The sequence below is a fragment of the Typopeltis vanoorti genome, chromosome 4, assembly GCF_054136105.1.
Source record: "Typopeltis vanoorti isolate ZY-2024b chromosome 4, IOZ_Tvanoo_1.0, whole genome shotgun sequence".
Classification (NCBI taxonomy): Eukaryota; Metazoa; Arthropoda; class Arachnida; order Uropygi; family Thelyphonidae; genus Typopeltis; species Typopeltis vanoorti.
Window position 1 is genome coordinate 5,221,517 of NC_143552.1, and position 25,588 is coordinate 5,247,104.

Genomic DNA, 25,588 nt, shown 5'->3' on the forward strand with positions numbered 1-25,588 from the left:
TATATATATATATACATTTATCCCGAACACCCTGTATATATATATATATATATATATTATATATATAGGTTCCAATATATATTATATATATATATATATATATATATTGGAACCTATAGAATATCAGTGCTATACGTGAGGAAGCAAGTGGAAAAAGGTCGTGTATGAGATTTTTCTGTGAATCAGTTCACTTTTCAAATGTAGCAGATTTTCTCCTGATAAAAAAAACTGGGATTTTATGCAAAACAACATTTGAATATTATGCAGTAACATGAACGAAAAACACGAAGCTCCCATGTCAGTGCAGCTGCGTTTGGGAGAAATGTCTGTGAGAAGGGAACTGACTGAGTTTGAAAGAAGCATTGCGATAAGATGCCATGTTTCCAGGCCTGTTTGTTCAGTGAATCAGAGATACCATACTGAGATGGAAGGAGAGTGAAAACTGCTATCTTTAGCGGATGACCCAGCACGCTAACCAAATGTGACTGTAGGGTGCTACGAAATTCAATACATAAAACCGCCATTCGTTGGCTGACATGTTGAAAATTGAGTTCCAAGCATCAACCAGAACATAAATATGCACAAAATATTCAGAACAGAGGATATGAATATTGTATTTCCATGGTAGGAACACTTAAGCGATGTTTAAGGGTCAAAGCTGTATAACTGAGAGGAGACCTCCACATAGCCTTTAAAGGAATGTGGAGAACCGACCAGGGCTTCTGACCTAATGTCCGATCCTCACCTTCTCGTGGTGCACCCTGTTGGGTATCTACCTGGATACTGAACGAACGAGGATGGGCTGGCAATTTGGGATTTAGCCGACCAAATTGTATTCTTATTGGTTAAACCAAAATAAAAAAATGATGGCACAACATGGCAAAATTTCATGCGGCTGGGGCATCGCATGGTTAAACAAGGCCCCCGTTGTTTTCGCCAGGGAACCAGGGCGAACAGCGAAAAGTCAGCTACTAGAACAAATCTGAAAGCACACCCCAACTCAACATCACCAGAGTTAAAGATCAGTACTATCAACAAAAGAAGCCTGAATGGCAAAGAAATGGAGCTAGCTGAATAATTAGATTAGTACCAGATCGACATAATAGAGGTGACTGAAACTAAAAAGACAAAAACTGGGAGAGCTTTCTGAGCAATAAATACAAAATATAATATTCAGGAAATGACAATCAAGGAAAAGAAGGAGTAGCCATAGCATTCAACACAAAATATGAGGCTAATCTTCTTGAATGGCAGGCAGTCTCAAGTAGCGATGTGGGCTAATATCAGAATGGGGAATTGGACAATGAGACTTATTTGTGCCTATGGTCCCACAGAAGATTCTACTAAGGTAAAAGTGGAGGAATTTTTTGAGGCTTTAGAAAAAGCAACTGACGCAATGAAAAAGGAAAAGTTGTTCCTTGTTGGGGATCTAAATAGCAGAGTAGGAAATGATTGTGAGACATACAAAAATATTTTGGGAAAATTTGGAGAAAAGAGCAAAGCTAATAATAATGGCAAATATCTGGATTTCTGCTCAGGACATGCACTGGTTATTACTAACACCATGTTCCAACATAAATATGTGCACAAATTCACATGGAGAGAAGAGGCAAGGAATAAGAAAAGTCTCATTGAATATGCTATTGTTGATAGTGATGTTTTCTCCCTGGTGCAGGGAGAAAATTGAGGAATTGAAATTGGAAGCGATCACTATTTAGTCTTGAGCAGGATAAAATTGAATTTCATATTGAAAAGAATAACATGTAAGAAAGTTTTCAAGCGAATGAAAGTTGAGCAGCTCTCAGATGTGAACTACAGACTAAAATACACAAAGATTATCGAAGAAGAAATGAAAGAGTTTGGTGAAGAACAAGCTGGATTCAGGCCAAATAGAGGCTGTCAGGATCAGATCTTCACTTTACGACAATTAGTTGAGAAAGCATGGGAATATAACTAAGATCTGTATTTAATTTTGTCGATCTGGAAAAGGCATATGACAAGGTGCCAAGAAAGAAGCTATTCAAAACACTGTATGATGTCAGTGGATCATTATATCAAGCAATACTTAGTCTTTATTTGAGTTGTAAGTCAGCAGTTAGAATTGAAGGAAGTACAGGAAGATGGTTTAATGTTAAATCTTGTGTGAGAGAAGGATGTACATTATCCCGTCTGTTATTCATTATCAATATGGATCACATTATGTAGGAAAGTGGTATTAAACATGATATCAGAATTGGAGATGTTAATGTCAGCTCTTTGCTTTATGCAGACGATGTCATACTTCTAAATAAATCCGCTACAAATTTGCAAGAATCCCTGACTAAATTGAATAACTGTTGTAATAGATATGGTATGAAGATCAGCATTAAAAAGACAAAGACAATGAAACTAGGTAGAATTGTTGAAAATGTTAACTGTGTTGTGAATGGGGAACCTGTGGAACAAGTAAAACATTTCATCTACTTAGATTTTTACTGAAGATGGTAAATTAAATATGGAAATAGACAACAGAATCAACAAAACTGGTATGGTGGGAAGTCAATTAAATAAATTCATATGGAATAAGAAAGAAATTAGTCGGAACACTAAATTAGCTGTATACAAGACAGTGTTCAAACCAGTTTTGTGAGAGCTGGGTCAGAAGTAAAACACTTGACCAAAGACTAGGGACCGCAGATATGAGAGTCCTGAGAAAGATTAGAGGTGTGAACAGATGGCATCAATGGCAATATCATATTAAAAACGAGGATATTAGGAAAGAACTTGACATTGTCAGCATCCAGGAACGCGTTAACAGAACTAATCTCAGGTGGTATGGTCACTTAAACAGAATGGGCGAAGAAAGATTAGCAAAACAAGTGTTCTCTGCCAGGTTGGCAGGAAAACGACCCAGAAGAAGACCAAGATATAGGTATCCTGTACACCCCTTGAGGCTACACGTCAGGAATTTGATGATGAAGATGATGGTGGTAGGAACGCAATATGCAAGCAGCACATTACCTGAACTAACATGCAGCACCACCTTTAGTGGTGGAAAGAACATGAATGGTTGGACGTGGAAGCTCGGAAGGCTGTGGTTTGGAGTGATGAATCATGCTACATTCTACCAAGCAGATGGACGGGCACTGGTGTAGCGGATGCCCAGTGAACGTCTTTTACCAGAGTTGCAAAGTTCAAGTTCACCCTTTTTCCAGGGTGAACTTGATTCTGGAGTGTTGATTGTTCAAGTGTGTCAGAAAGGAGAGGAGTGTATCAGAGCCATGTGGCCAAATAGCGAACACATCGTCAACGTGGCGAAGCCATGTGGTTGGTTTTTGTGGGGCAGAGTTTACGGCTTTCTCCTCAAAAGTCTCCATAAAAAAGTTGGCCAAGGGTGGGGAGAGTGGTGAACCCATGGCTATCCCCTCTATTTGTTTATAGAATTTTCCTTGCCAAACAAAATAACCCACGTTCATTCATTGTGAATTGAAATAGAGCTGAGATATTGGGAGAAAATTTAGCTTGGATTAGCTCTAAGGTTTCTTTGAGTGGGACAATTGTGAATAGGAGGAGACATCAAAACTGACCATTATGTCAGTATGTTGGAGTGTAAGGTTTTCTATGCTGGCTTTGAAGTGGGCTGAGTGTTTTAGGTGTGATGGTGTGTTGCCAGCATAGTGTGTGAGCGCTTTGGGAAAATGTTTAGCTAATTTGTATGTGGGAGAATCAATGCCATCCACTATGGGACGTAATGACACATTTTCTTTATGTATTTTTGGGAGTCCATATATATGGGGGGGCGGGGGTTATGGAGTTCAACAGTTTTAATTTGTTAGTGACGTCCACAGGCTAAGAAGTGGCCTTCTTAAGGAGCCTGTGGAGTTTTCTAATTTGTGAGTTGGTGGGATTGTACTCAATAGAGAGGTAAGTAGCCCTATCTAATAGTAGAGCATTAAGCTTACCTGTGTAATCATTTCGGTTAAGTACTACTGTGGCGTTACCTTTATTTTAAGTTCCTGTGAAGATGGCAACATGACATTGCCGAAATATTGTAAATATATATTAAAGTTTAATTTAATTTATATCCTGTGTACACTGTAAATTCCTTAAATTATTTAATAAGCATGTTTAACCAACGTCTAAGCCTTTCTACGAGGATTTAATTATTTTATTTCATTCCTTGATGGGTAAAATGAAGTTACAGATTTTGGATACTGAAACATGAAACAAACTGCAAAAAGTTTCAAATATGAAATTAGACAAAAAAGTAGACATATACAATTTAGCTACTGTAACTGGTTATTCAGGGAGGAGAATACAGTAGTGAACAAATTAATCTGAACACTCACATTTTAAAGAAAAATTTTAATTCTGCAAGAAGTATAAAAATTAAACTCCAACTTTACCTAATAAATTATATGTGTTTCTCTGTTCCTAATAAGTTTATTAATTCACTTAGGCATGGACTCTACCAACGTAGAACATATTTTTCTTATTTCTGCATTTTGAAACTATCCTTTTATAATGGATTGTATTAAGTTATCCTTTGTATCACAATTTAATTTTCGAGGTCTCTTTCTCACTATGGCCCACAAATTTTCTATCATATTAATGTCAGGAGAGTTACCTCAATTGGATATTTGAGGAACTCTTTCACTTTTTCTGAAGTGCGGCATGGACTGAGATCCTGTAAGAGTTCTTTGTCTTTCCGGATCTGTGGGACAACTCTTTTCTCCAATATTTTTATGTGTTGGTCACTTTTCATCATGTGTAAAACAACACGAGAAGATCTATTTAGTTGGGTGTTTAGGATCTTGTTGGGCAGGAGAAGTCTTCTCAGCTGCTGATTTGCAAATGTAGAGTACTCATCCTTCTTGGAAAAAATGGCTCTCATCTGAGAATATGACTTTCTTCCATTTTTCAACAGTTCAATCTTTGGAGCCTCTTTTTCTGCCTAGTCTTCATGAACAGTTTCTTTTTTTGGTCTGTGGACAGTCCACCCAGTTTCCAACAATCTTCGATGGACTGTCATATCAGAAACATTAATCTCACTAACTGCCAAGTACAGAAGAAAATCTTGGATTCATTTCGCTTTTCCTAACTAGTAAACAATCTCGAGTAAGTGTGGTTTTCCATCATTTTTTGTTAGGAAAAGAGGTACCTGTCTGATAATGTTGGAGTCTTGACAAGTAACAGACTGATTTGGAGGAAAATTGTAGATAGGAAATTAATAATGATGTAATTTTTTTTCATGTAGTACTATCATATCCTGTACACCCCTTGAGGGTACATGGCAGGAATTTGATGATGATGATGTGTACCTGTCTCTCTTTATCAATCACATTAACTATACCCAAACCAACACCACACTCACTGGCAATTTGTCTTTGAGTCATGGATGTGCTGAGAAAAGAGTACATATTTTTGAACTCTTTCTTGGAAATGTATCCATTTTATAGTCACACAAAATGAATAAAATACTATGAATATCAATTTGTTTACACCATTAAAAATGCACAACACTATTAATAAACATCATAGAAAATGTTAAAACATGTAGTACTAAATCAAAATAGTGAACTGAAACCAAAACTGAAATTAATAAACCAAAAACCAAAAACTTGACAAAAATTCAACTTGGATTCGGTTTGGATTAATTTGTTCACTACTGTATGTTTAGAATACTTCAAAATAAACCTAAAATTTGAATAAATTCTGTATAGGATGTCTCAGATTTTTTTATCATGCATTTTACAGCAGTTAAGCAACAGTATTATTGAAAAAAGCATTCTACAAATAATAATAAAAATAAATAATAATCTTGATTCATTTTTCAACTCTTCATTCATTTGAAATATTACGGAATATAAATTATTTTAAAATATTTTGATATGATATTTTAAAGTAGCCTTGATATAACAATGTAATGAAATTTAACTTAATTTGTTGTTCAAAGAAGGGAATTAACAACAGATATTTAAATCTGTAATCATAGTTCCATATGTTGGAATTCTGCAAAAGTAGTAATGTTCAGTCACATTTATTTCAATAAATGTTGATTGATAACATCATTTTTTCAGATATTTTAAAGGGAATTGTTTAACTCACATTTTGGAAAATGGCGTGAAAATAATCAGTTAATCTTTTTTTTAATCGGTGAATAGTCCGCTTTTTCCCCCGTTTTTCTACGTTTTTGAGTGCGAAATTGTTTCTCTGAATACGAGTGTACTTCAGTGGTTGTTTTTTTGGAAGTTAGTTGCTGTCGCGATACAATACATGTTGGTACCGTCGGAATCGAACGCGTAACGGTGGAAGACAAAACGAAGCTAAGTTACTGTATTTAGTTATATTTCGTTTATTTAATTATATTTAGTACTTTAAATGTTCTGATGTTTGTACTTTTTTCCCCTCTTATTTATTAATTGAATAATTATTAAAGATTACGCTACTCGGCAGTAAGGAATGATGGTGGATTCAGCAGCAGTCGCAAGTGGCGTAACGCCAAGTCCTCTGCCATTTAAAAACTCAATTATTAGCAATATCATAAAGGACTTTGTGGCATGCAGTACTTGCGGCATGTATGCTTCTTGGGAATTACATATGTGGCTTGTTAAAGAGAGTGGAGAGCGTATGTGCGCCAAATGCAGGCAGTTGGAGGAAATAAATACATTAGATATATCGATATCCGACTTTGTTGCTCCAGGAACGGAGAATAGGAAGACAAGTAGTATGATAGGAGCGAATGAGAAAATAATAGTTGATAGTGTGGAAGGTGTGAGTGACTGTGGAAGTTTAGGAGATGGTTTTGTATGGGAGAGTGAATTTAGATTAAGAGTGACTGACCTGCAGAGGGAGATAGATGAGTTGAAAGAGGAGGTGGAATGTCTAGTGAATGAGAGCAGAAGTATGAAAGATAAGATTAGGAGAATGGAAGAGATAAATGCAAGGCAAATCAGAGTAGGAGAGAGAGAGAATTTAAGGAGTATGAGTGAGAGGTATGGGGGTGCTAGAAGAGGAGAGAATGGAAACAGTAGAAGAGAGGGAATGAGAGAGGGGTATGGGAATGCTAGCAGACGAGAGGATGGAAACAGTAGGAGAGACGGAATGAGAGAGAGATATGGAAGTGCTAGAAGAGGAGAGAATGGAAACGGTAGGAGAGATGGAATGAGAGAGAGGTATGGGAATGCTAGAAGACGAGCGGATGGAAACAGTAGTAGGAGAGACAGAATGAGAGAGGGATATGGAAGTGTTAGAAGTGGAGAAAATGGAAACAGTAGGAGAGAGGGAATGAGAGAGATGTATGGGAGTGCTAGAAGAGGAGAGAATGGAAACAGTAGAAGAGAGAGGTATGGGAATGAAAGAAGAGGAGAGAATGGAAACAATAGGAGCGAGGGAATGGTAAGAGGTATAATGTATGGCGACTCAATGATCCGTGGTGTTCAAGATAGGATGCGTGAGGAGTGTTTGCCAGGAGGAACAATAGAAAGGGTGGCTATGGCAATTAAGAGAGGTGAAAGGGTGGATGAGATGATTGTGATGGTAGGAACGAATGACTTGAGTGGTAACGTAAGTCGGGCAGCGAGAGATATGAGATTTTTGCTTGAGACTGTACAGAAGAAGACAGAGAGAGGAAAAATAGTGTGCGTGTTGCCTAGGTATGATAATGATGAGCTGAGCAGAAGAGCGGTGATATTGAATGGCATAATAGCGAGAATGTGTGACAAGAGAGGACTGGTATATGTGGATGCTTGGAGTGCGTTTGAGGAAAGAGAGGAGTTGTATGCGAGAGACCGTTTACATTTGAATGAGGAAGGGCGTAGGCATCTGGAGAGATTGCTGTTCTGAACGAGTCAGTGTGTCCCAGGGAGGATGATAGCAGGGGTGGCCTCATGTGGGAATGGATACTTGGGAGAAGGGAGACAATGTCAGGTAACACTGAGCCCAGTGGAGTCTAGAAGGGATAAGGCTGGGTATAGAAACAATGGCATTTATATGCTGTATACTAATGCCAGGAGTATCCGGAATAAGGGAGAGGAATTGGTGGCGCAGATAGCATCAGCCTGGCCAAAAATTATTGCGATCACTGAGACGTGGTTGACAGAAGAGGATATAAAAACAGGTATAGAAGTCGCTGGGTATAGCATTTTTCGTCAGGATAGGAGGGGAAAGCGTGGTGGTGGGGTGCTGCTTATGATAAGTGATGACCTATGTCCTCTAAGAGTGGAGAATTTGGAAGGAAGTGAGACAAATGATTTTGAGAGCGTATGGTGTGAGCTAGAGGTAGGCAAGACAGGATATTTAGTGGGGTGTTGCTACAGACCCAGGAGCACAGAGGATGGGGACCAGGAGATGTTAAGACAGCTAAGTTTGGCAAGTGCAAGAAGAATGATTGTTATGGGAGATTTTAACTTCAGTAGTATAAATTGGAGAGAGGAACATGCATGTAACAATAGGGGAATGGAATTTCTAGAATTCTTGAGGGACAAATGTCTTAGGCAACATGTAACAGAGGGAACAAGAGGTTCAAAAATTTTGGATTTGGTTATAGCATCAGAAGAGTTGATAATAACTGAGTTGACGTCTCTCCCACCAGTTGGAGAGAGTGACCATATGGTGTTGACATGGAAAATGAATAGACATGCAGGAGTATCAAAGAGACGGGAACTTATGTGGAATTATAAGGCAGGTGATTATAATAGTCTTAGACGTCAACTTCGGGAAGTTTCATGGAGGGAGGAATTGGACGGCCGGGATATCACCAGTGCGTGGGAAATTGTGAAAGAATATTTGTTATCAGCAATGGTCAGTTGTATACCACGAGTGAAGAAGAGGGCGCAATTTGGAGTAAAGTGGATGACAAACAACATTAAACAGGAACTGCATGCGAAAAAGAGGCTATGGAAGAGATATAAGGAGACAGGTGAAGAGAAGATACATGAAGAATATAAGGCACAGGCCAGAAGAGTGACTCGTGTGGTAAGGAAAGCAAAACTGGAATTTGAGAGGAGATTGGCCCTAAGATCCAAAGAAAATCCTAGGGAATTTTTTAGCTATGTGGCCAGTAGGAGGAGAAATGACTGTGGAAGAATGATATTGTGGGATAAAAATGGGAATAGAGTGACTGATGCAGAGGACATAGTGGAATTGTTCAATGAACACTTTATTGGAGTATTTCATCCTAGAGGAGTCAGTTTTAATGCTAGAGGGATAGGACTGGTACGAGGTCTGGAGGTACAGGAGGAGAGTGTGTTTCAGATACTGAGTACTCTGGATGTCAGTAAAGCTGTGGGACTGGATGGTATTTCGCCACGAGTTTTGAGAGAATGTGCTAGTGAATTGACAATACCTTTAACGTGGCTTTACAATGAAAGTCTGGCTTTGGCAAAGGTGCCCAGGGAATGGAAGGAAGGTAAGATAGTGCCATTGCATAAGGGTGGTAACAGACTGGAAGTGTCTAATTATAGGCCAGTCTGTGTGTCATCAGTAGTTGTTAAGATCTTGGAGAAAGTAGTGAGGGACCGTGTACAGCATTGGGCAGATGAGGGTAATGTTATCTGTGAGAATCAACATGGATTTGTGAAAGGACGCTCTTGTTTTAGCAATATGCTAGCCTTTTATAATAAAGTTACAAGAGCATTAGATGAGGGAAAGGCATATACTGCAATTTTCTTAGACTTGGCGAAGGCATTTGACAGGGTGCCACATGATAAGCTGATATTTAAGTTGCAGCACATGGGTCTGGATGTCAGATTGGTCAACTGGATTCAGGATTGGCTGTTTGATAGGTATCAGAGAGTTGTGTATGGTGGAGCAGTTTCCAGGAGGCAGAGGGTTACAAGTGGGGTCCCACAGGGCTCAGTACTAGGACCTATATTGTTTAACCTTTATATCAATGACATAGCCAGTGGATTGCAGGGAGATATTCAGTTGTTTGCAGATGATGCGAAGCTGAGAAGGATTATTAGTAATAGCGCAGATGTGGTAGCCCTGCAAGAGGATTTAAATAAGCTAGATAGATGGGCAAATGAATGGGGGTGTCAGTTTAATGCAGCAAAATGTAAGGTCTTGAGGTTTGGGAAACATCGATGGGATGCTGCATACTCTATGGGAGGAGTTATGCTGGAGGAAGTAGGGGAGACAAGAGATCTGGGGTTGATGATTGATAGAAACCTGAAGTTTAGGGGACATATTGCAAAGGTGGTGAAGGTAACACAGAGGATTGCTGCTATTATGAGAAGGACACTGACCTGCAGAGATAAGAGGGTTATCATTCCGTTGTATAAGTCTCTGATCAGACCACACTTGGACTATTGTTCTCAGATTTGGTCCCCAGGATTTGAAGGGGATAAATTAACTGTGGAAAGGATACAAAGACGGATGACAAAGATGGTTTCAGGACTGTACAATGATAGTTATGAGGATCGGCTGAGAGAATGTGGACTGCAGAGTTTGGCGGATAGCAGAAGGAGAGGTGATATGATTGAGACTTTTAAACTGTTGAGAGGTGGTTACAGGGTTGACACTGGGGAGTTCTTTCGCTTGGTTGATCAGCGGGAAGGAGTGATGACAAGAGGCCATCCCTGGAAGTTACGAAAGGAAACTGTGAGCAAGAGGGTAAGGAGTGGTTTCTTTGTGTGGAGGGTGGTTGAGCCGTGGAATGCATTGCCTGATGGAGTGGTGGGAGCGAGAACGGTCAGTGACTTTAGAGAGTGGTATGATAAACTTTGTGTTTCTCAGGGGGGGACCTCCCCTCGATGAGTCTTGACAGACTTTATGTCTTAGGAAGGACCTCCCTCGATGAGTCTTTTGACTCCTTGGAGGCCTGAATAATAATAATAATAATAATAATAAAACTAAGAGATTAAAGGTGAAGTACAATAATTACAACATAAAAGAGAAAGCAGGTAATCATATTTCATTCTTAAAAAATCTCAAAGGGATCACAAAAGGGACAAAGTCAGAATCCTAGAAGGAGACCTATATATCACCTTTAAGGAATACTGCATTATTTTCAGTAAAACATCTTCCAAAGAGAATTTGTCTTTTTTTAAACAAGGGCAAGCAGCATCTGCGAATTAGTATGCCAAACGCCAGCAATCTGAGTGGCTGTTGGCATACTCATAACTCTTAGGCTATTTAAGTGGTTCGCCAATATTGTTCTCTTGGAGAAGACTTCAACTTCATCTTCAAGCTCATAACAAGTGATGAATGGTTTACAGTTATGACCATGAGACAAAGCAAGCGACCAATCACAGTGGAAGTTGCCAATTGACTGTGGATGAAAAAAGCACGTCAAGTTTTCAGCAATGTCATGTTTTTTTTTTTTTTTTTTTTTTTTTTTTTTTTTTTTTTTTTTTACAACCAAGGCACTGCCAGAAGGAATTCTTTCCTCCTGGTCAAACAGCCAATTACAAGTTTTACTATGAGGTTTTGAAGCACCCGAGATAAAGCATTCAGCAAAAATCAACTAGAAAAATGGAAGAAAGACTGTGTTCTCCACCATGACAGGTGCACCTGTCATGGTGGAGAACACGTTATGTGTTGTTCAACAATTCCTGACTTCCATGAACATGATAATCCTCATTGACTCCACCTATCCTCCTATTTGCCTGACTTCTCTCCCTTCGATTTTTTTCCTGTTCCCCAAGATGAAATTCCAGCTGAAAGGGAGTTGTTTTTTGTTATGACTGATATGATCCTGACAGAATAGCCAGAGGTGCTTCATGCAGTCATGCTAGAGGATGTCCAGAGATGTATGGAATCATGGAAAAATTGCTTAAATAGCAGTTTTTCCATGAAGTAGTCCCTGTTATACATGCACAACAGGGACTACTTCAAAGGAAATGGTGGAAAAAACTAGGTAAGTAATTTTTTTATAGTCAAATTCCCCAAACCTTTGAGTAGCATCACTTACAGGAAATTCCAACTAACACAGTTAATCCATTAATGTCTCTAACAGTAATGGATTAAAGGAGGAGTACAATAATTACAAGATAAAAGAGAAAGCAGCTCATCACATTTTATCCTTAAAATATCTCAAAGGGATCACATAAGAGTAAAAGTCAGAAATCTGGAAAGAGAACTCCACATGACTTTTAAGGAATGCAGATAACCATCTGGGCATTCTGAGCTACTGTCCAATACTCACCTTCACATGGGGTGCCCCACTAGCAGTATTCACTGTGTACTGAATGAACGAGGCTGTTTGGAACTTAGCACACCAAATTATACTCTACTGGCTTAAACCAGAAATAGACATCATGGTACATAATGAGATGTCATGCTGAATGGAATGTCACCCAGTCAAACAAGGGCACCCATATTTTTGTCTGAAGACCAGGGAAAAGAGTGAAATGTCAGCTACTGGAACAAACTCTGACTTAACATCTAGAAGAAGAAATCAAACATAAAAAAAGAAAAAAAAAATTGAAGATGGGAGCCATCAACATAAGGAGTATTAATGGAAAAGAAAACTGAATTTGCAGAACTGGAAAGGTCCCATGTGGAGATAACCAGCAGTTTTGAGACACAAACAGGTGAGATCATATTAAATAAGGGTGGGGTGTTATATTCACACAAATAGCAATCAAGGAAAGGAAGGAGGGGTGACAGCATTCAAAACCAAACATGAAGATATACTTCTTGATTGAAAGCCAAGTTCAAGTAAAGTTATCTAAGCAAATTTCAAAATGGGGAAATGGACAAAAAGAACTTATTTGTGCCTATGGACCCACAGAAGGTTCTCCTAAGGAAGAGGTGGAGGTGTATTTCCAGGCAGGCAGATCACATAAAGACAATGGAAAAACTAGTCTTTGCTGAAGATCTAAATAGCAGAAATGAGATGAATCCTACCAAGCACATAGAAATATTTTGGAAAGATCTGAAGAAAAGGACAAGGCTAATAATAATAATAATGGTAAGCACCTACTGGATTTCTGTGTAGGATACAGATTATCATTGCTAACATCAAGTACTTACGAACAGTTGTGAAGGGTTCGCTAGAAGAGAAGACAAGAAATAAGAAAACCTTCATTAACTACATTATTCTTGATTGCAGTGATATCATCATGCTCATTCAGATACAAATGAACAGAGGATTCAAAATTGGTAATGAATATCAACACCAAAAAGAACAATACATAAAAGGAGGGAGAACATTGGATCATACCTTGAAGTTAACTAAGGATTTGGTCATTTCATACAAATTATGAAGACTACAACTGTGTTAGAATTAATTGCTTCAATTTCCTGACGTTTTGACCTTCATATTAAAGTCATTATCTGGAGTATAAACATATATACAGAGACAAGCTATATTACATTTCAAATAGTATGCCAAAGAAACAATGATTTGATCAATCATTATTCTACTGGCAAAACCCTTAGTTTAAAAAAAAAAAAAAAAAAAAAAAAAAAAACTAAATCAAAGCTGTTCTATTTATAACATCATCAGAGAGCAAATTCATATAGATAGTTTTATTACAGCAAAAGTGGTGTCCTAATTTAACATGAGTTGTTATATTAGAGTTATATAAGATCCTGGATTACTTACAGTCCTATTTATAATTACTGTACGCCCAAGGGTCTGGGTAGTGACCCTTCGCATAATGCATAGCATTATATGTTTCCACAAGGAGATGTGTTTTGCATTATGGGATACTAAGGCAAGTGATGGGAAGTCTTACATTCTTTATACAAGTTGCACTAGGTGCAAACTTGTTTGCTTACACTTGGATAAAGGATTAAACCAAGTATATAATTTCTTGGTATCTTTAATTTAATGTATAACAATCGTGTTATATCTAGGCAGAACAAAAACAGAAGAGTTTAATTATATCATAGCTGAGGTGTTGTGCCTAGACAGCAAATCTATTATCCTTCATTCCTGTAACTTTTCAAATCCCTTTCAAGAATTTTTATAATAATAATAATAATAATAATAAATATTTGAATACTAATTTCTATAAATGCATATTCATGTGAAATAGACAATAGAGTTCAACAAATATTGAAAATTATTTATTACCAGTGTCATTATAGGTTCATGAATTCTCTTTTTAAATTTATCTCTGTTCTCTCGTAACCATTTAACAGCTTCATAGGAGGGTTTATGCATCTTTCGCAAGATTTCCAATCGAAGAAAAGGGATATCTTCGAGGTTTTTAATTTTACGTTCTGTTACTATAAAAGTGAATAATTAAGAATCATTAGAAGACAGAAAAATTAATGAAAAGGAAGTATTACTAAAAACAAATTTAAACTGTTGATCAACTGAAAACACATTTCTATTAAACATTTATAATTTTTGCAACTACTGATAGAAGATTTTTTTCATAATGTAAAGAATTAATGAATTACAAGATCAGATAAGAACACATACTTTTTTCTTTGGTGTCAAAAGGCAAATAGAATCAATGTTGATAAGTAATTTCTGTATGTTTTTTCACAAAATTCCACATCATCTCTGGATCCTCCAGAGATGATGTGGAATTTTGTGTTACATCTATAGATGTAACCAACTGTACATAGACAAAATGTACAGTTTGTTGTAAAAGTGTCGGTTCAAAAGTGTGACTCAATGTCACACCAGACTTTCTCAAAAAAATGCTACCAAGTATATTGGTAGCATTTTTTTGAGAAACCTCTCACATATCTCCTATTCTTATTGGCTGCGATTAATCTGCTATCATCATTAATACCCATTCTTATCTTCACTATCCTCCCTGAAATTACTAAACATTTCACATTCTATCCCTGTAACTGTATCATCTGCTCTTAACTCAGGCTCACTAATCCCTATAACTTTGGCAAGGATTGCACTACCCAATGCCAAAAGCAGTTCAGAAATATAACATGAAATGCATAAAGCAAAAAGTTAAGTTTGATACCTACAATTCTAATATCGGGCTTAATGCCACTTTCTTTCATAACGCAATCTACATAGATGATGAATAAGAGTGGAGATAAAATGCATCCTTGTGATGCATCTGATTTTACATTACATCATCTTCCTGCATTTCCTTCAATTCTAACTGCTGACATACAACTATATATTGCTTTGTATAATCTTTCATTTACCCCACATAATTGTAATGTTTTCAATAGCTTTTCTCTAGGCACCTTGTAATATGCCTTTTCCAGATGTACAAAACATGTTCCCATTATTTCTCTGCCTTCAAAGCATCTATTGGGCCTAAATTCTGCTTATTCTTCTCAATGTTTTTTTCTATAATTTTTCTCAGCTTCTTTTTCAAGTATACTTATATAAATCTTACCTGGAACACTTAGTTGAAAAATTCCCGTGCAATTCTCACATGCAGTTTTATTTCAAGTTTTATAGATGATAACTATGAGAGCTCTGCTCCGATCATCTGGAATTTAACCTTCTAAGTAGCTCTGTGAATTATGCAGTGTAACCACTACTTTTATACTGCCATATTTGAACTTTTCTTCAACTACTCAAGTACACAAATGCCATCTGCTGCCTTTCAGGCTTTTGATGCCATTTTAGATCAAGCATTGATATGTAATTTTGTTTGCATTCCTCTTGAAAATTCTGTACTATTATTCTGTCACTGCTTGTTTTGTTTACCAGTCTTTAAAAGTAATTACTCCAGACATACAGAATTTTCTTATCTTCAGAATTCATATCTTTATCATCTTTGATTCCTTTTACGGTACTCTTTCCTCAATTCTAAACCTTTTCAATAGCCTCCAGAACATTTTGCCACCTTCCTAATATTTATTTTCTACATTCTTACCAAATTCTCCCCATGACTTTTGTTTAGCTACTCCACTCCAGCAAGTTCAAGAATTGAGCAAAATTCAGGACTACTAATTTTTCCATGCAGCTAACAATGATTTCTGGCACAGATTCAATCAATTTTGCCAATATTATCTTCCATAGTTCTTTTAATGTTGGCAAGACATTAGAACCAGTCCAATCACCATGAAAAATGTTTAGTTTGCAATGACATGCTGTGCAATGGTTGAAAAAATCAGGTGGGTGGTGGTAAAAGTGAGAAGTATGAAGATGTATGAAAAGTATTATTATTATATAGGGCAACTCCAAGGAGTCGACAGACTCATCGAGGGAGGCCCTAACATCATGTCAAGAACAACTATTCGACATTCACACAATAACTATCTGGGCACAGTAGTCTAGATGGGGTCTTATCAAGGCTCGATATAGTGGAACAATAACTTGTTTGTCTCTGCTTGTTAAAGTATTTTTCAGCAACCAAGTGATTTGATGAGCTGATTTAGCCACATTTACAATGTGCCCCCCTAAACTTCAACTCCCTAACCACCAACACTTCCAAATCCCTGGCCTTTTGGTGGAATTGGTGGAACACAAGTACGGTTCCACCAATGTGATATACTACTACTAATCTTTTCACTCCAAAATGCATAACCTTACACTTTGCTACATTAAATTGACATCCATTTTCCCTAGCCCAGTCCTCCAAACTATCCAAATCATCCTGCAAAATTTTGACATCTGCACTCACAATTACTCTACCCAACTTTGCATCATCAGCAAACAAGTGAACACTTTCTCTCAAATCCTTTCCTATATCGTTAATGAACAAATTGAAAAGTAGTGGTCCAAAAACAGAACCCTGTGGCACACCACTGGTCACAAGCCGTCTTTTGGACTCCACTCCTGAATAAACCACTCTAAACCATCAACCACCCTCCAATCTATCTCACCAACCCTATATCCACCCACATCTGCTCCAGTTTACTGATTAGAGTTCCATGTGGTATCCTGTCAAAGGCCTTGGCAAGGTCCAGTAGAATCACTGTAAACCATTATCCGTATCCAGTTCAGCCGTCACCGTGTTATAAAACGTGAGCAAGTTACTGAGGCATGATCTACCCTACGCAAAACCATGTTGTCCCCCATACAGGATCCCATTTTCATCTATCCAATCCTGTATTCTTCTCTTGACTAATTTCTCCAAGACCTTGACGATTCCTGATATGCTAATCAGTAGGTAATTTACAACAGCAGTCTTGGAACCTCCTTTACGCAGTGGAACTATTTTCCCCTCTTTCCATCCCCTCGGGACTAACCCAGACCCGACACTCAAATTAAACAAAATGGTCAAGGGTACTGACAATTCTTTAGCCACTTCATGTACAACACAAGCTGGTATACCATCCAATCCCACAGATGTATTGACATTGAGGTTTTGAAATAGACTACTCACCTCCACTTCATTCACCACAATTCCCATATAATCCATTGGTTCATTCATTTCTGTAATGTCACCACCTGGAAAATATATTCTTGCAAAGTGCTTGCTCAGTAATTCAACTATATCAACTGGTTCGGTTACCTCCCTACCATCAGCATTCTTTAAAATCATTCTGCCATATACATATTTTCTTTTACTTGCAACATATCGAAAAAACTGTTTAGGATTCTCTTTAGCCTGTATGGCCAATGTTCTTTCGTAATCCTTTTTTGCTTTTCTTACCACACTCGTTACCCTTCTGGCCTGTGCTTTATACCGTTCATGTGCTTGTCGGTCACCGTTCTCCTTAAATTCCCTCCATAGTTGTTTCTTTTTTTGCAGCTCAAGCTTAATGGTGTTATTCATCCATTTAACCCCTACTTGATATATTATTCGGACTCTAGGTATACAATCAGCCATTGCTTCATACAAACACTTCTTAACCGCCTCCCATGCACTATCAACTTCTAGCCCTTGCAGTTGTACATGCCATGGCACTGACCCAATTAATCTCCTAACCTTGTCATACTTACCAGCCCAATAATTCCACACCTTTAGCCACCTCCCAAGTCAAGACCCTATGATCACTCTCACCAATTGGTGGCAACGTGGTCATATTCGTTACAGCCAAATTTTCAGATGTAATTACCAGGTCAAGCACTCTCTGACCCCTAGTATTTTCCATTACATGCTGTCGCAGATAGTTATCCCTTAATAACCGCATAAAATCCAATTCCTTCCTCCATGTGTCCTCTCCTCCTTCCAATCAATGTCACCATAGTTGAAATCTCTCATAATAATTACCCTCCTTCCACTCATTTCTTCTATTTGCTTATGCATACTATCTCCGCCATCTATTCTATCACCTAGTAGCAGCACCCAACTGTATATTTAGTTCTGCCAGTTTCAATCTCACACCAAATAGCCTCAAATGTGCTCTTTTCTCTATCCTGCAGTTCCACTTCTATTCTTCTTGGCTGTAGCTCATCAGCTATCATCAATAACACTCCTCCCCCCATTTTATTCTCCCTGTCACTCCTGAACACACCATATCCCCTCACATTCAATCCCGCTAGCTGTATGAATCCCACTAGAAGTATGAAGATTGAACAGGAGGTGCCAAGACACTAGCCAATGAATGATCACCTGATGTTCAAATCAAATGCCTTGGGAGACATTTATCTGATGCTTTAAGAAGAAATGTCTCCTATTTTCAATAAACTTCTTAGTGTGTAAATATCTCTTTACAGCTTGTGCAAAATAATTCACAAACCAATAATGACAAATTTCATGAATCACCGCAGGCTTTCAATTACTACTCGCAAACATTATTGAGAATTAAGGCTAACATATTTCAGTGCTTCAGGGTTCCTGAATGATAGATAAAGAATGGCTTCATATGAAAGTCTCCCAAGGCATTCAATTTTAACATCAGATGATCTTCAATTCTTTCAATGGCTTGTGTCCTGGAAGCTCTTGTTGACTCTTCATGATGTACGAGGGTGGTCTGAAAAGTTCTCAGACTAGACTACAGATGGCAACACTATGGGCATGATTTTTTTTTTCTAAGTTGGTACATCTGTCATAAGCATCCATGTGAAATTGCAAGTCATTCTATCAAGCATTTTGTTTTATACAGCTGTCTGAAGCAAAAGTTTCTTCTGTATTCCTTGAAATTGATAAAATTGTGTATCGTGCAGTCATAAAATTCTTTATAAAAGAGGGCTTAATGCCAAAAGAAATTCGTTCGAAGTTCATAAATGCTTATGGCCACTCTTCTCCTTTGTTTTTGACAATTAAAAAATGGGCTGCAGAGTTTAAACATGGCTGTACCAGCCTTGAAAATGATCCATGTGAAGGACGTCCAAAAACTGTAACACCACCAGAAATCATTGATCAAGTGCATGGTATGGTATTGGATGACCGGTGAGTCCAAGTGCATGAAATTACTGAGACTATAGGCATTTCAAAAGAATGTGTAGGATATATTTTGCATGAAGAACTACAAATGAAAAAGCTTTGCACAAGATGAGTGACGCGCTTGCTCACAGCAGATCATAAACGTACTGGCATGAAAATCTCTGAACAGTGCTTGGAGCATATTAACAAGAAAATAACTGATTTTGTGCATTGATTTATTACTATGGATGAGACTTCGATTCACCATTACACACCAGAATCCAAAAACAGTCAAAATAGTGGACAGAAGCCACTTGTTCACTTCACCAAAAAGCCTCACTTTTTAGTGAAGATAGCAAATTAAATTTGCAAAATAGATAAAACAGACTAATCAAAAATGATATAGGCAGGAGTTAACTAAATAAATTTATAGGTAACAACAGAGAGATTAGGTAAAACTCTAAACCACTAGCTAAAAAAGTGTGCAAACCAATTTTAATTTATAATTTCTGAGAGCTGAGTTAGAAATACAACACTTGATCAAAGATGAAAGAAATACAAATATGAGAATTCTCAGAAAAAATATAGTTAACAAATATCATCAAACAGACCATATTAAAAATAAAGATATTAGAAAGGCCTTTGACAGTGTCAGCATTCAAGAATGTAAAAGGAAAGATTATCTGAGATGGTATAATCAAACAAAATGGGAGAAGAAAGGATAGTAAAACAGGCATTTGTTGCCAGGATGATAGGAAAAAGAATGAGAGGAAGGTCATGATCTAGATAGATTGTACAGAAGTGTCTTAGAAGACTGAAATATAAGAAGCAATAATATTTGACCTAATATGTAATAGATTAATTTGAAGGATAACTGTCAATAGGAAGATGATAATGAGGTGTTTACTGAACAGACAGCAATGTAGGTGCATTAATGCAGCTGAGTGAAGCAGAAGCCTGAAATACTGCATGTGACAATAATGAAGACCCAACAAAAAATAAAATAAAATTTGAAGAAAACTGTTAATAGGAAACTTTATGACAGTACAGGAAAACCTCTTTTAATGCAATTAATTAATCCATCAATTACTGCACGCTAAGCAAAATCATGTTAAGCGAATACAATAAACAACAGGAATAATTATAATTCATCCATCAGTTACCATAAATTTGGGAAAAAAATTATAGTATAGGCTATATTAGATGATAAAAATCATCCAAGTTAATAAAAAACCAATTGCTTAAATTTTAATTTAATGTCTAAACATTTGATTGAGATACTTTTTTTTTTACAAAAAAATTAAGTAAAGATGTATGAATAGTGCTCAACTTTTTCATCTTGTCATGGAATTTGCGATAGCTGGCAACTGCATTATCAAGATTTTAGCAGACTTCGAAGCTTCTTTCCATATCAGGATCGGCATCAAACAAAATTTCCTTAGCATGCTCAATGTGATTGAAAACTAGCTCAAGTTCTTCGGCAGTTAGCTTCTTAGTTGTAACATTCTCTTCTTGTTTGCACTCCTTATCTTCATCATATGCATGCTGTTCTTCTAGTTGAAGGAGATCATTCTCATTTAACTGTTTTGAATGGGAATCGAGCAAGTTTCTCATATCTTCATTATCCAGTTAATTAAATCCAAGTTCTTTTTCAATTGTGCTGATTTCTTCAATAATGTTATATCTTGGTAATAATAGATTAATAATAATAGGTTATATCTTGGTTTGATAATGTTAACAAAGCCTATGCATTGCCTCATATCTTAATTATCCAGTTCATTAAATCCAAGTTCTTTTTCAATTGTGCTGATTTCTTCAATAATGTCATCATCATCAAATTCCTGTTATGTACCCTCAAGGGGTGTACAGGATATGATAGTACTACATGAAATAAAATTACATCATTATTAATTTCCTACCTACAATTTTCCTCCAAATCAGTCTGTTACTTGTCAAGACTCCAACATTATCAGATCTTATATTTCTATCATCTAAAGCACTTTGTACTGTATCAATCCACCTATATCTTGGTCTTCCTCTGGGTTGTTTTGCTGCCAACCTGGCAGAGAACACTTGTTTTGCTAATCTTTCCTCGGCCATTCTGTTTAAGTGACCATACCAACTGAGATTAGCTCAGCTAACGCATTCCTGGATGCTGACAATGCCAAGTTCTTTCCTAATAGCCTGTTTTTAATATGATATTGCCATTGATGCCATCTGTTCATGCCTATGATCTTTCTCAGGACTCTCATATCTGTGGTCTCTAGTCTTTGGTCCAGTGTTTTACTTCTGACCCAGCTCTCAGATCCATAAGTTAAAACTGGTTTGAACACTGTCTTGTAGACATCTAATTTAGTGTTCCGAATAATTTCTCTCTTATTCCATATGAATTTATTCAATTTATTTCCCACCATACCAGCTTTGCTGATTCTGTTGTCTATTTCCATATTTAATTTACCATCTTCAGTAAAAAACGTGCCTAAATAGCTGAAATGTTTTACTTGTTCCACAGGTTCTCCATTCACAACACAGTTGACATTTTCAATGATTCTGCCTATTTTCATTGTCTTTGTATTTTTATTGCTGACCTTCATACCATATCTATTACAACAGCTATTCAATTTAGTCAGGGAATCTTGCAGACTTGTAGCGGATTTATTTAGAAGTATAACATCATCCGCATAAAGCAAAGAGCTGAAATTAACATCTCCAATTTTGATATCATGTTTAATACCACTTTCCTTCATAATATGATCCATATAGATAATGAATAACTGAGGGGATGATGTACATCCTTGTCTCACACCAGACTTAACATTAAACCATCTTCCTGTACTTCCTTCAATTCTAACTGCTGACTTACAACTCGAATAAAGACTAAGTATTGCTTGATATAATGCCCCATTGACACCATATAACTGCAGCGTATTGAATAGCTTCTCTCTTTTTGCACCTTGTCATATGCCTTTTCCAAATCGACAAAATTAAATACAGATCTTTGTTATATTCCCATGCTTTCTCGACTATTTGTCGTAAAGTGAAGATCTGATCCTGACATCCTCTATTTATCCTGAATCCAGCTTTTTCTTCACCAAGCTTTTCTTCCACAATTCTTCTCAACCGTTTCTCAAGTATACTTGCATAGATCTTGTCAAGAACACTCAGTAGGGAAATACCTCTGTAATTCTCACATTCAGTTTTATTTCCCTTTTTATATATGGGTACTATGAGAGCTCTACTCCAATCATCGGGAATTCGTCCCTCTGTCCAGGCTTTCTGAACTATGCAGTGCAGCCACTGTAAGAACTCTTATACCACCATACTTCAGCATTTCTGGTCGAATATCATCTACTCCTGCTGCCTTTCCACATTTCAAGCCTTTGATGGCTTTTTCTACTTCAAGTATGGATATGTATTCCTGACTGCATGCCTGGTCAGTGTTTTTTTACCACTGTGCTATCATCACTGCTTGTTTCATTTAGCAGTTTTTCAAAGTAATTACTCCATACTTCAAGGATATCTTTTTCTCCCATTTTCATGTCACCTTTATCATCTCTAATTCCTTTTACGGCACTCTTTCCTCCATTCTTAAGCTTCTTCCACAACCTCCAGAATATTTTGCCACCTTCTTGATATTTATTTTCTAGAGTCTTGCCAAAGTCCTCCCATGACTTTTGTTTAGCTAGTTTTACACAGTGTTTAGCTTTCTTGCATTTGTCTCTATATTCTCTAAGAGCACAAGCTGACTTATTTGACAGGAACTTTTGGTATGCTTTCTTCTTTTCCTTCACTGCCTCTTTAACTTCCTGTGTCCACCAGGGAGTTTTGATTTTTTTATCCTTACAGACAACCTCACCACATGCCTCTCTGGCAGAATCAATCAATGTTTTCTTCAGAGTTTGCCACTGAATCTCCAAGGTTTGATTCCTGTTCTCAAACTCTTTCATTTTTTCTTCAATAATCTTTGTGTATTTTAGTCTACAGTTCACATCTGAGAGCTGCTCAACATTTATTCGCTTTAAATCTTTCTTGCATGTTATTCTTTTCAATATGAAATTCAATTTTATCCTGCTCAAGACTAAATAGTGATCACTTCCAATTTCAAATCCTCTGTACATTCTGGTGTCCTGCACCAGGGAGAAAACATCACTATCAACAATAAAATAGTCAATGAGACTTTTCTTATTCCTAGCCTCTTCTCTCCATGTGAATTTGTGCACATTTTTTTATGTTGGAACATGGTGTTAGTAATAACCAGTCCATGTCCTGAGCAGAAATCCAACAGATATTTGCCATTATTATTAGCTTTGCTCTTTTCTCCAAATTTTCCCAAAATATTTTTGTATGTCTCACAATCATTTTGTACTCTGCTATTTAGATCCCCAACAAGGACCAAATTTTCATTTTTCATTGTGTCAGTTGCTTTTTCTAAAGCTTCAAAAAATTCCTCCACTTCAACCTTAGTAGAACCTTCTTTGGGACCATAGGCACAAATAAGTCTCATTGTCCAGTTCCCCATTCTCATATTTGCCCACATTACTCTACTTGAGACTGACTGCCATTCAAGAAGATTAGCCTCGTATTTTGTGTTGAATACTATGGCTGCTCCTTATTTTCCTTGATTGTCATTGCCTGAATATAACATTTTGTATTTATTGCTCAGAAAGATCTCACCAGTTTTGGTCTTTTTTGTTTCAGTCACCCCTATTATGTTGATCTGGTACTTATCTAATTCCTCTGCTAGCTCCATTTCTTTGCCATTCAGGCTTCTTATGTAGATAGTACCAATCTTTAACGGGTGGTGATGTTGAGTTGGGGTTTGTTTTCAGATTTATTCCAGTAGCTGACTTTTCACTGTTCGTCCTGGTTCCCTGGCGAAAACAACGGGGGCCTTGTTTAACCGGGCGACGCCCCAGCCGGTATGAAATTTTTTATGTTGTACCATCCTTTTTTATTTTGGTTTAACCAATAAGAATACAATTTGGTCAGCTAAATCCCAAATTGTTAGCCCATCCTCGTTCATTCAGTATCAAAGTAGATACCCAACAGGGTGCCTTTAAAGGCTATGTGGAGGTCTCCTCTCAGTTATACAGCTTTGATCCTTAAGCACCCCTTCAATAATGTTAGATCTTGGTAATAATAGATTAATAATAATAGGTTACATCTTGGTTTGATAATGTTAACAAAGCCTATGCATTGCCTCCTAATAAAAGCATAAAAATAAAAAATGATCTTTAGATATTTTGTATCCTACTTGAGATGCTTCAGTTATAGCTAGGAAAGTTTTTGTCGGCATACGCTTCCAAAACAGACCAGTTTCATCAATGCTGAATATTTGCCGATCGCTGTAATCACCCTCCTGAATTATCCTTTGCAATTCTCCAGGAAATTTTGCCACAGAATCTTTATCAGCACTAGCAGATTCCCCAGTTATTCTTATGTTATACAGTCTAGCTCGATTTTGAAAATGGTCAAACCATCCTAAACCCACAGTAAATCTTTCACATTGTCTTGGCAATTTCACGCCGGTCATCCGATCGAAGGTGAGTTAGCCAATCTCATATGGAGGTAGAAGGGTTTTTTCTCCCGGAAATTAAACAGACAAATTCCCTTCAGAACACACGCAATTTACAAACAAAAAATATACTACTTGTGGTGGTGGTGGGGGTAGATGGCATTGATGGAGATGATTGGTAATAGGGGTTCAGTGTAGTGGCAGAGACAGTTGTATAGTGGGTGTCCTCCTGCAGTGAGTCTTCAGACTCCTTGGAGGTGTCACGATAATAATAATACCATATTGTGCACTTCAATGATTTCTGGTGTTGTTACACTTTTTGGACTTCCTTCATATGGATCATCTTCAAGGCTGGTACAGCCACGTTTAAACTGGCAGCCCATTTCTTAATTGTCGAAAATGAAGGAGAAGAGTGCCCATAAACTTTTATGAACTTCGAAGGAATTTCTTTTGGCATAAAATCTTCTGTTACAAAGAATTTTATAACTGCACGATACTCAATTTTATCCATTTCAAGGGATACAGACAATACTTTTGCTTCAGACAGCTGTATAAAACAAACTACTCGATAGAATGACTTGCAATTTCACATGGATGCTTATAACAGATGTACCAACTTAGAAAAAAAAAAAAATCATAGCGATAGTATTGCCATCTATGGTCGAGGCCAAGAACTTTTCAGACTACTTTCGTAGAAAAAAGTTTACATTGATTGATTTAGATAGGTAGCTATGTGGTTAAGTTGACTGCAAGGATTAAAAAAAAAAAAAGAACATCATGGTGGACACAAGAAGTTAAAGAAGCAGCCCTGGAAAAGGAGAAAGCATACCAAAAGTTCCTAGTAAATAAGTCAGCAAGTAAGGATACATGTAAAAGTAGCTAAACACAAAAGTCGTGGGAAGACTGATAAGAATATACAAAATAAATATCAGGAAGGTGGGAAAATATTCTG

General features: G+C 37.2%; 1 protein-coding gene across 2 annotated transcripts in view; it reads right to left on the minus strand.

Annotated features, from left to right (window-relative positions):
• Nucleotides 1-25,588, minus strand: part of SMC5 (structural maintenance of chromosomes 5) — a 752,645-nt gene that overhangs the window by 467,093 nt on the left and 259,964 nt on the right. For both annotated transcript variants that reach the window (XM_090391623.1, XM_090391622.1), the window contains exon 11: nucleotides 14,006-14,160. In XM_090391623.1, coding sequence (XP_090247749.1) covers nucleotides 14,006-14,160 — 155 coding nt within the window. The remainder of the gene's footprint in view (nucleotides 1-14,005; nucleotides 14,161-25,588) is intronic.